The sequence below is a fragment of the Triturus cristatus genome, chromosome 12 (genome assembly GCF_964204655.1).
Source record: "Triturus cristatus chromosome 12, aTriCri1.1, whole genome shotgun sequence".
NCBI classification, from domain to species: domain Eukaryota; kingdom Metazoa; phylum Chordata; class Amphibia; order Caudata; family Salamandridae; genus Triturus; species Triturus cristatus.
Window position 1 is genome coordinate 84,072,054 of NC_140595.1, and position 12,704 is coordinate 84,084,757.

The 12,704-nt window shown below is 44.2% G+C and overlaps 1 protein-coding gene across 9 annotated transcripts in view; it reads left to right on the forward strand.

The window, feature by feature from the left end:
• The window catches only part of ADAM15 (ADAM metallopeptidase domain 15), a 192,829-nt gene extending 186,822 nt beyond the window's left edge, over positions 1-6,007 (forward strand). For all 9 annotated transcript variants that reach the window (XM_085638489.1, XM_085638483.1, XM_085638486.1 and 6 more), the window contains one exon: positions 5,349-6,007. In XM_085638489.1, coding sequence (XP_085494615.1) covers positions 5,349-5,381 — 33 coding nt within the window. In that variant the 3' untranslated portion in view covers positions 5,382-6,007. The remainder of the gene's footprint in view (positions 1-5,348) is intronic.
• Positions 6,008-12,704: the final 6,697 nt, after the last annotated feature.

Consider the following 12,704-nt stretch of genomic DNA (forward strand, 5'->3'; position numbering starts at 1 on the left):
TGCACTAAGAAGCCAATTCCAATAGCCATGGGGTCTTCAAACTGGTGGGCGGCCCCCTTAGGGGGGCTTCCAGTGATCTCATGGGTGGGGGTGGGGGGGGGGGGTGCCAGATTCTGGCCAAAAGAAGCATTATGCTGGTAGCACTGCTTTCTTTGTAAGTGGGAAAAAAATGAGTGTCAGTAAGCCTCTCTGTGATGGGCCATCACTAACATCTTTTGTCATTTATATCCTAGCTGGGAGTATGTGTCAAAAGTGAAGGGACTCGAAATATTCTTAAAAATCCCCAGCCCCATTTGTAATAATCACACTGTGGATACTTTTACATGTTAGTAAGGCCTGCCTGACCAGAATGGTCTGTTTGGCAGTCATATATTTGGTTGCATTTTTAAAACGGTAACAGAATGTAACTGCAATGTTTTAATATGTCTTGTGTTTACATAAGTCGAGACATATTTAAACATCGCCAACTTAATAGAATAATTGTGAAAAACCGGAGGGGAGCCTGATGAATTTTATTTCTTTATTGGGGGGGGGGGGGGGTGCAATATAAACAAGTTTGAAGACCACTGCAATAAATGAAAGTAATTGGTGTGACCCCAATGAGAATTTGAATGCCTTGTCTAAAATATGGTTTGTGACGCTAGAAATTAACACTCCGACTAATAACTCTTTCTGGGAAAATACCTTGATTGTGGAAATCCACAAACTAATTTTGGAGCTTAAAAATGTATCTGCTGTGGATCCAGATGTTATTTCAGCTGATATACTGAAATCTTGTCGAAACGCATGGACTAGCTATTTCAAACAATTGTTTGATATTTGCTCAAGCACTGGCTCAATTCCGAATTCTTAAAAGGGAAGTAAGAGAATTACTTTGTAAAAAAGGGCGATTGTTATGTTCCCCAAACATTACTGTGTGATTGCCATCTTAGATGTAACTGGGAAGATTTTTGTTAAATGCCTTTTATTGATAAAAATTGGGCAAATTCACCTGATCGCCTTTCAGTAGAACAATGCATATTCTGTGAAGATGTTCCTCTGTGGATAACAGTTTATGTTTAACAATTTCTGGAAAATATGTCAGATTAAGGAAATCAAAAATTATTTGTAGCATTTGTGGATTTTAGCAATGCATTCTATAAGCTTGATAGAGTAATAATTTGGTAAATATTAACTAGCTTGGGTGTCCCTACTACTCTTTTGAGATCATTGGTCAACCTATGCCTAGAGAATTGGATAAAGGATCTATTGAGTTCCAGTACAGAATATTCCTCTGAAATAACTGCCCTCATCGGTTAAAACAAGGATGCATCTTGGCTCCTGTACTGTTCCTTAGTTATCTGATTTTCCAAAAAAGATCTTAAAGACACACACCCATCTTCTGAAGCTGTACGCAAATGAAATTTCCATACTCATGTACGCTGATGATTCAATCTTAATGTCTCTCACATCACTTGGCCTACAGAGGCAACTGGATACATTGACCTCTTTTTCTGAACAACTTAATTTATCAGTAAATGTGGGAAAGACAAAAATAATGATTATGGATGATTTAGGCCTAAATACTCAGAGGCATTGGTACTATAAAGCAACTCAACTTGAAACAGTAAAAGATTATCCCCAATTAGGTGTGAATATAATAATTTATCTTGGGTGAACCAAGTAAGGATTACTTTTCCAAGGCAAAATCAATTGGCTTTGGCCTCCAGAAATATTTTTAGATCTCTCTTGCAACTGTTTATTCAGTTTACTTAGAATTCTATCAGTGGCGTTATATGCGGCTAAAACACAATTGATAAGTGCCTTTAAAAAAGTATTCTTGTATAGAATCTAAATTCTGGAAGTATTATTTAAGCATTTATAGTTCTAGTTTAATTGAAATGAGGTGCTTAAAATTGGTCTTAATCAGCCTATTGAAATGAGCTTATAGTCGGATCATACATTTACACATAGCGTTTATTTTCTAGTCCTGAAAATAGGCTCAAAAACACATCTGGCTCGTACTAAGCCATGGCACAAAAAAGAGTTATACTGTTACTAACATATATGTACTGCCTAGATCAATTAAGTCTTACGAACGATGCGATATTTACATACAATAATGCCAAATCATTGATCATGTGCTTAAAGAAAATGGTGAAAATAAAAGGTTATCAGTATGACTTGCCACATTGTGTGCAGATCAAAAGACTTCCAATGGTCTCTGCGTTCACAAAACGTGGGGCGATGCAGTTCTATTTAATAGTAAATGTATGTCCATTAGTACGCACGGTTTGCATGAACTTTAAATTTGGATCTCTTTCATTATCGTATAAAAAGAGAGCCTAATTTATCCACTGAAGATGTCAGTTGTTTAACTTTATGGTGCAAGATGTGACTCGCGTATTATCCTTCAGTCCTGACTTATTAAATCTACAAAATAAATATATTAGATGAGTACTTGCAAAATGCGCAATTGAAACATATTTGGAAGCTGTAACAATTAAGTTAAACCCTCTATCGGTAAACATCTGCTATTATTTGAAGAATTTTTTATATAATTTTTAAAGGTGTAAATACTGGAAAAGTGTTTTACTTTTTGTATAATGGAATATGAAATGCATAGTTTATATGTGATCATGAAATAATGGGCAGTAAATATGGTTTTCTATTGTGTTGAAGTTTCATGAAATTGTGTATGCTTTATTAGAAGAAATTGTGTCTCTGTGGATACAGTATGGTTTAAATGAAAAAATAAGGTATAAACTGTCAGATTTTGACTGCTTATATGTCCAAATGGTTATTGCTTGCCCTCAGCAGGCAGTACACTTTCCATGCTCTGCAACTGCAAAAAATGTTGCAAAACATATGTTGATGCTTTTTCAAATGGCAAGGGAGGGGTCGCCTATTTGTGTTCCTTATTGTTTGCTATTATAAATTGTAATAATTAATCACAGAGTACTTTTGTTCCTGCAAATGCAAATTGTTGTGAGAATCAGACCTGGGGTTACACAGACACCTAAGCACCAGACCACAAAACTATCCCTTAAGGCGGCACAGATTGTACAGGCAAAGACCTCTTGCCACTGATCCCATCATATCCCTTGACTTTTGAAGGTCCAAGTCACAGACGAAAAATTTTCTCTGCATCAATATAAAAAAAAAACCTCACATATTTACATGTATTTTCATGTAATTCAAATACGGTGGATACAATGATTCCTTCTTTTTCAGAACCTGTTTTGTCTTACTACTTAGACAAATTTGTGTTATTCCAGAACAGCAGTTATTTCAAGGTGGTAGTCCGAGTACAAGAAATCCCAAACTGTTATTTACATCTGTTTGTATAGTCTGGTGTCTTGAATCTTAAGGTCACTCCTAGCAAGACACTCACTTTATACGGTCATCAAATTCCAAGGTGACTTGCAATATCTTGAAAATTAAACATGGCATCCGTCGCTCTTTTGGTAAACTGCTTAAATCCTTGATGTTGTGTTCTTTTTATCTTAGAGTGATAGTATGGTAGCAGACGTGAAGAATAAAAGCAGACTCTAGTACGAAATTAAACACATCAAAAGGCAGTATGTGTTACAGAAAAAGAAATTGCAATTAGTTTAATGTAAATCAGATTAAAAATCGGTAAGGCTAATCAATGCATAGACAAATGCAGAGGGATTCTGTTTTTCTAGTAATGACCATCAGTGTGAAAAAAATATGTTGCCAGAAATACCTCCTTTCTGCTCATCGCGGTTTCTTTTGGAAAAACAGATCAAAAGAATAAAAAGCCTATTTTCTCTGCTTTGCTCAAGTTGCAGCTCCAATGATGCTCGTGACCTGCCTTTTACCCTGGCGCTGGCAACAGGAATTATGACATAACAACTCATCTGTAATAACCTATTACAGTTGAACAGCTATGTCATTTTGGCATTAAGAGGTGACGACAGACATAAGAAGTCGGCTGCAATAAGGAAATTAGAGAAGGGCTTTTATACTGGGATAGCTGGCTCCCATGTATTATATAGAAATATAAAGAGCAAGGCTCTATCATAGTGGAACTATGTGACACTAAATAAAAGCCCTGTCATGGACATACAACTGAAGACTAGCTCTAAAACATAACTTGGGTACACAGAAAAAAGAAGTTACATTTTAATACAAAAAGTTAACGCATACGGGCTACATGTGTGCAAATGTTGTGACCCATGCTGTTTTAATAGTTAGAAGGAACTGTGTTACTAAAATTACGTTTCTAAGTCCAACCATGACAACATTATTACTTGTTGATGAATTACATGTTCTACTGAATCTGGTGAATGTGTATTGTTTTCTAAAGGCATCTCCTTATTTTTCGTAGTGTAATCGAACCCTTTCGTACCGATGTGTGTTAAAGTGACAAAAGAGCAGGATAATCGAGCCACAGAATGTATCACATAATGCCACATAATTTATCATTTCTTTAGTCAACCCTGCTGCGCAATTTGGCCCTCCACTGCTGCATAATTCCAGTGGCCCTGATATGGTACATACACTCTACACCTGCTCCTACACATTACAGTACCTTCAATCTATGATGACTTCTCTTTGTAATACGTGTCTTTTAGATAGCTGGGCTGTCTGAGCATGCACAGGGCCAGGCCTCAGGTAGCAGAAGATCCCTCATGTTAGACAGGTTAAAGCCTCAGACAGAAGAACTATCTTAGGCTATACAGGCCAATGGCTCATACAGCGGGAAAATATCTCATGGTTCATCGCCCAGACCCTCAACCAGCAGGCTACTCTCTTCAAGTTATGCAGGCCCTGGACTCACATAGCCAACTACCCCTCTGGCTACATAGTTCCAGACTTATTGCTCAGGCTAATCAGTGCAGGCTTCAGACATTAGAGCTAAAACATACCTTACTGAAAATAAGGAGCACATTGGGGAGGCACACGGGGAGAGGTGTGGGGCAGCGGCCAGAGCGTCTGCCTCCGTGGCGCAGGGCTCATGGTTCGCTGACAGGCGGCAGGTCAGCTCAGCATCTTGTGACTCTAGGCAGTAGCTCACTTAATCTCCCCGACGGCCCCCAGCGCCTCGATACTCTTAGGGGTGAAATGTTTGCGCTTTACAAATATGGATTATTATACATCGTGGTGTTTGTGCAGCCTCGCACAGGGTTTCCCTTCAGGGTACGCAGCCCTTGTGCCTACAAAAGAAGAACTATCTCTAGTCTCCAAGCTTAGCAGATAACTCTGCTCCTGCTGCTATATTGACTGTTAGTGCATCTGTTGTACCACTTGTTGAGCAGTGCTTGTCACCAGACTGTTCTCTGTAAGCACAAGGACCATCTGTTGGCCTCTATCTGAATGATGTTCTTGTTTCTTTCCTGCAGACCTGCCCCTCCGCCACCCGCTGCCTTGTCTGAGGATCCACATGTTCAGATGACATAACTGCACTGCTTTCATATGGCATAAGCTACGCAACCGTCTAGGCTGTGATTCTCTGCCACCAGATCCTCTCCTCACCCTCTTCTCCAAGACTGTGTGGATGTGTAGGAGAGGGTAACCAGACTGACAACCGCTGGCCAGTGCGTGGTGGGCCACTACGCTACACACATGGGACATGCCGCTGGAAGATGGGTGCACAATGTACATCTCTGCCCTGCTCCAGCCTAGTGTCACTCAAGGGTGGTGGTTTCGGCAAAGAGAACGTGCCATGGCAGAATGCAAGAGATGGACCAATCCTGGAGAAGGAAGGACTCGGCTAACCTGCAATTTCTCAGTGCCATTTCTGCTCTGCTGGGATTCGGGGCTTGGAAATTTAGCAGCTGCTTGGGCCAGCTTTACCAGTTTAAGCCAGGCCTTTACCAGATGCATGTAGACATTTTGGGTTGGAAGGATACACAAAGCAACTTTTGATCATGCCAGAAACCATATTTTATTTGTGAATAGGAACTGAAACGTTGTATATATTTTTTATTGGCCCGCGCCTGGATGCAGGAATTTCTGGCTGTCAAAGTTAAACTTTCATCTGGTAAATTTACAGTAGAAATCAAAGTCTCATTCTTTTAAAACACACATGCATTTACCGGGGTTCTTGACATCCATTGACATGGGAAGCAAACTCCCATTAGTACGAGGTTCCTTTCTGACACCCATGGGAGAGTGGTAGCTTTTATCTGGTATCTGTTGGCTTGGATTGTAGACACCACTTAACGCAGGTTTGCTGGAACCTATTACTGTTGGTGTGTGGCGCTGACACATTTGGAATTGGACAGCTAGCACAAGTTTCCTTGGGTTGCTAATGCACATGACCGCGAGGTTATGAAGTCATTTGTTGCAGTTGCTGACACCTATTAGGGAGGGGTTGCTGACATGGTGGCAAGGGCTTCTGACACCAGTTATGGTGGTTGATGGACTCCACTCGGGTGATTTGTAGGCAGTATTCACAAAGACCATTGGCACCCATTGGTTTGCATTGTGAAGCACATGAAGATGGTGTTGTGACATCCCAGAAGGTGTCGTTGGCTAGCGTCTCTGACAACCTTTACAGCCTCAGCTGTCCAGTATTTTGGTGCCATAAGACATTTATTGATAGAAAGTACAGTGCTGTGTTGCCAACGCCGTTGAGGCAGGGTAGGTTGCAGTTTACACCAAAGATCCTATGGCGCCTTTGAAGATTGTTGTGATAACGTATTAGGTTCGAGACAGGATTTTCTGACCCATCAATAGTATTCCACATTGATGAAGAGTACATGTACCATTCCCAAGGTGTAGGCCGAAAAAACTTGGTTTACCAGAGGCTTACAGTGAAGCCCTCAAGAGAGACTGTGTTTCAGCAAGTTTTTAAATACTAGGTTAAAAAGTGTAGGAATTTCTCAAAACATTCATCTACTTGACTTAGCTGTCAATTCTATACCAACTGGTTCAGCTACAAACATTCAAAATGACTTTCATAAGCTTCTCCGGTCTTAAAACTCAATGGCACCTGTCCTCTGCCACCACATGGCGTCATACTACCTTCACCACACGTGAAGGACTCATGAAAACTGGTAGTCGCTTTCGTACCTTGCAGGGACTCCTCACTGTCACTTAATTCCTGCGTCCAATATCAAATATCCAGGTCCATTAGTTTCATCAAAATACCATTGCATCTGATATTGTTTTCCACACGGCCGCTCAACCACACCTGCTACTGTCAACCACACATCTTCTGGATCAACCTTAGCAACATGAAACATTTTGGGTTCAAAAAGACTTCTTCGCTCATATTGTCAGAATATTTGCCATTGTTTAATAACGTCTGCTCTATTCCGTACTCCACTCTTCTTTATCACAGTAGTGTTGCACACTTGACACACTGAAGCAATGTTAATCATGGTTAGAATCACCCAGTCATGCTCCTAAGCCGGCTGCCTTGTCGCTCTTCCCTGAAATTTAAACACACTGGAAATTAACTGCTAAAGTTGCTAGTCACCCTGCAATGCGGGAGGTAGCCCTCCGCACCCCTTGTTTCCAAAGAAAGCACCAATGGCTTATGGTCAGAAATGAGTTCTTACTGCTTACTTTCCTCACACACACAGTCTGAATCTACAGGAAGTCCCCTGGCTATCCATAGTCATGTCGATGATGGAGTTCTTGTGCTCTGCGAGGAAAACTGGTCAGTGCTGTTGTTACAAACCTACTCTATAATGTTTGGCTAAGTACTGCACTGGGAACTCACTGGCAGCTGCTGTCATAAATACACATCTTCTTGGAAAGGACCACCAATGGCTGGTGCCATTCAGATGTTAAAATGTCTGATCATTTTCAACCACAATTAAGCTCATTGTCCTCTTCAAATGCACCCTCATAGTATCAGCTGTCGAGGCATAAACCTTACATAGTCCTCAGCTATCCCTATAATTGAACATAATTCCTCCTTATTTTATATGAAGAAGCATCACCTGCCACTCCTTTCACTAACCTGGCCTTACAACAGACCCGATTATCTTTTTCCTGAGAATTGAGCTACTCTTGGACTCAACTCTCAACAATTCTTAGTGGCCTGCTTTCATTTTTCCTGATTATATTTCTACTCATAAGGACGCCATCCTGAAAGAAATATCACACCTAGAACCTTTACAAACAATACCTGCACTGCACTGGAAATGGTAGGCCTCAAAATGTGTCACAAAGAGTTGAGATAGCAAGACCCCGCAACACTATTGGATTGTATGTCAAGGTTAGGTTTGTTGTGGTGACCCACTCAGCATGAGCCAAAGTATTGAACATCTGGCCTCTGGTCGACTGGGTTTGCCTGTTCAAACAGATCTACCTATTAACTCGTTCCGTGCTCATGACGGAACCACGCCGTCATGAGCCACGGTTGCCGTGTGCTCATGACGGAGTGGTTCCGTCATGCTGCGGCCGTTGGCGGCCGCGCCGCCAATTCCCCGCCTGTGCGGGCGATTAGCGCTGTGGGCGGAGTCATGACGGAACCACTCCGTCATGAGCACAGCCCAACCGTGGCTCATGACGGAGTGGCTCCGTCATGAGCACCGCGCCACCGCGCTGCCCCCCCCCCCGCACCCCCCAGCGCTGCGGCGGAATTTCCGCCGCAGCGAAGGGGTTAAACTGCGAAGATCCACGCATACGATTCTGGTCATTCACTGTGTTCCTCCACTACTGGTGGAAACCACTCTTGAGGCCTTTCTTGTCTCAATAACCGCCATGTTACATAAGTTCAGCAAATCAATTTCAGTTTCTCCTGCACGGCCATAAGCTTGCTTGATGATCTTGCCATCAATGGTGTTTCAGACTGCGTCAAAATTGTGTTGCATAGGCCCTTTAACTTACCCACCTTTTCTCTAACCAAAGAAGTAGTGTCCCCTGACAGTGACCCTCTTTCCCAAGCTTCATTCGTACCGCAAACAGGCTAAAAGCAAAAGCATACTCTTAGCATACTTTATATCTGAAAGAGACTGTTAGTTATAGATTCCTTACCTTAGAATTACCCCCAGGCATCAGACTGGATCCGGAGATTTTTCTTTAGCTGTACCCCTGCGCGTCGGTAGACTCCACGTCCGTCGTTGGCGTCGTGGTCACCGGAATGACGTTGCGGTGTCTACTTAGACGCCGCCCCTGCGCTCTGACGTCAGTTCTTTCTTTTTCCGCACCAGCCTTGCCGCAGAACCAGAGAGAGCTACCCCTTTAGTCATTTTTTTACTACATTTTTTCTCGACTTTGTTGAATTATTTTTGGCGTCTTCCGATTCCTGGTGTATGAGGGATGTTCCATCGACAGACCGGGTTAAAACCGTGCGAGGCCTGTAACCGCCTGATGTCAGTTACAGACCCCCACCTTGTGTGCCTCTGGTGCCTGGAGCATGACCACGACCTAAAGTCGTGCTCTGACTGCCGGGCTATCATTCCGAAGTCTTTGCGGGAGCGGTCCGAAAGCTGTTGGAGGCCCGGCAGTCGGCTCCGCTTCATTCGAGGTTCCAGTCGAGAGGAAGGTCTCAGGACCAGTCAGGGAGCCACCACCATCATTCGTCTTCAGGGCCTTCGGGTAAGTTGAAGTACAAGAAGAAGGCAAAGAAACATCGTCGCTCTTCACCTTCTCCCCGTCCATAGGCCGATGCAATGCGTGACCCAGAGCGTCGTCGCTCTCCAGCTCCGTCTTCGGAGCCTGCTCCTGGGACGGCTCCCCACTTCCCTCCTTTTCCAGTTCTGGATAAGGCGCAGTTTCGGGTTAATTCTCCTGAACAGCGAGTCCGGGATATTTCAGCCTCTATCCTGGATTTCGGTGAGAATGACCCTGAGGCTGCTGGGCCTCTTGGCCTCCTGCATCCTGCTGGTGGATCATACCAGGTGGCATATGTGGGCTCTGCAGTGGGACCTTAAGGTCCAGTGGGCGCTGCATCGGGCAATCTTTCCGACGTTGTCCAGATCTCGGTGGGGACTGCACGTCAATTGTGGTGGTGGTTAACTAACCAAGATTGGGTCAGCGGCAGATCCCTTCCCCGACCAGAACTGACAGTGGTGACCGATGCATCACTCCTGAGATGCGGAGGCGACCTGGTAGAGGCGGAGATCAGAGGACTCTAGTCTCCGGCGGAGTCCGGCCTCCATATCAACCTTTTGGAGCTCCGGGCGATTCATCTGGCACTGAAGGCATTCCTTCCCTCTATCAAAGGAAGAGTAGTGCAGGTGTTCACAGACAACACCACTGCCATGCAGTACTGCAACAAACCGGGCGGGGTGGGGTCGTGGACCCTATGTCAAGAGGCTCTTCACCTTTGACATGTCTGGAACATCAGGGCATGTCCCTGGTGGTCAAACACCTGGCAGGTTCTCTGAACGCCAGGGCAGACAAGCTCAGCCGTCAGTACATGATGGATCATGAATGGCGTCTTCACTTGGAGGTGGTGCAAGGTCTCTTTCAGCAGCGAGGAGAGCCTTGGTTTAATCTGTTCGCCATCGGAGAGAAAGTACAATGTCAGCAGTTCTGTGCGTTGAAATTTCCAAGGTGGCACTCGCTCGACGATGCTTTTCGTTGCGAGTTGACTTGCGGCCTCCTGTATGCCTTTCCGCCGGTACCACTTCTGGCACGAGTGCAGAAGAAGATCGTCTGTGCTCCTTCGAGCCTCTACATAACTGCCCTATCAAACTCCTTACTTTGAAGACTGCCTTCCTTGTCGCCATCACCTCTGCTCGCAGAGTGAGTGAGCTTCAAGCTCTGTCCTCAAAACCTCCTTTTCTTGCTGTTGATCAGAACCAAGTAGTCCTTCGCACAAGGCCCTCTTTTCTTCCCACAGTGGTTACCTCTTTCCACATAGGCCGGACCATCACTTTGCCCACCTTCTTCCCAACTCCGCACCCTTCCAAAGGAGGAGGAGAGACTCCCCCGTCTGAACCCAAAACGTGCGCTGTCTTTCTATCGAGACTGCACAAAATATTTCCAGGTGGACGATCAACTCTTTGTTGGCTATGTGGGCGCCAAGAAAGGTCGGGCTTACAAAAACGCACCATCTCTTGATGAGCTGTCATATGCATTAAAATCTGCTACTCCTTAGCGAAAAAGGAAGCTCCAGTGGGACTGCGTATCCCCTCCGCCAGGGCTACGGCAGCTACTACTGCCTTGAGCCGTGGAGTCCCACTCCTTGACATCTGTCAGACAGCCATGTGGGCATCACTGCACACGTTGACCAAACATTATTGCCTATACAGCCAAGTCCGGAGAGAGGGCTATTTTGGCCGTTTTGTTCTCCAGGACTTTCAGGTGTGAACTTAGTTCGCAGACCCACCTCCGGGGTTGGCATTGCTGGGGTATCTATTCTAAGGTAAGGAATCTATAACTAACAATCCCTTTCAGATGAACAAGTTACTTACCTTTGGTAATGATGTATCTGTAAGAGACATATGGGAGTTCTAGATTCCTTACCGCCACACCCATCCTTCCCGTTCTGCGAACTGAATTCTAGGAATAGGGACTCCCTTCCAGGGCCCTAGTTATTTGCACCAGTAGTCAGTGTCTTGCATGGCTCTGCGCTTCTCTCGTGGAAAGTCGTGTCAGCAATGATGCCCGTGCACGAGGGCGGCGTCTAAGTAGACACCCCGACATCATCCCGGCGACCACGCCTCCGCCGACGGATGTCGAGTCGACCGATGCCACCTAACGACGTGCAGGGGTACTGTTAAAGAAAAATCTCTGGATCCAGTCTGATGCCTGGGGGTAATTCTAAGGTAAGTAATCTATAACTAACATATGTTTCGTACAGATACATCGTTACCAAAGGTAAGTAACTTTTTCGCCTGCAACAAATCACCTTGCTTGCATTTAATTGAGACATTACCACGCGTCCCATGAAAGTCAGCTGACTATCAAAATATCTGAGGGTAACGACTGGCCTACCACCACTGCTACTTGGATATCTGCAATCATTTGATGTCATTTGATGTCACCCTTCATATAAACATACATAAAGCGACCATATAGCCACTGTGACATACACCATAACCCCATTCACTAACGCATCACAACTCGGGGTGTTACTCACCAATATCCTCTCTACCCCTTCACCGCCGTTACATGCTTCTAATTGTTTGTGTCATTTCATCTTCATTAACCTCTTCCACCCTAGCATTCTTTGAACTGGGACTCATTTTAGCGTAAGGTCCTCATAAACTACACTTCTTTCTTATCTTTAATCTAGTGGGCATCATAGACGTTACTAGGTGTCTTAGAAGACACATCCTAAACACTCCCGTCACCAGTTGGCCTATTCTGTACCTGACCTCAGTTTGTTTACTCTTATCCTAAGCACTTTGTTGCGTCCTCACCTGAGTGCATTACACTTGTCTTTGTTCCATTACCATTTCCATACCAACCTGCTGCATATTATCTTCATATTGACCACCCTTGTTCAAATTCTTCATTAATGTAGTGGCTGTCGCTATCCTTTGAGATACCTGGCTAGCTTCAGCCACTATTGAGTTTCTGCTGCTTACGATCATGTTTGGAATTTAGAACCGGTGTATAATAGATAGAGTATATGGCGACTCAGATAACTTTTAACTCAACGCTTCATGACTTTGCACTTCCCCATTCTCTGACCTCAGCAGCTAGATAGAAATCATAGAGCACTGTACCACCCCTTGTCCATCCAGCACGATCCAGGATGCTGCCACTGGAGATAATCATGATGCACTGCTCTGAGTTATCTCCGCTGTCCTTGAAGTCGGCTGAAATAATCTCTGTGGCTAAAG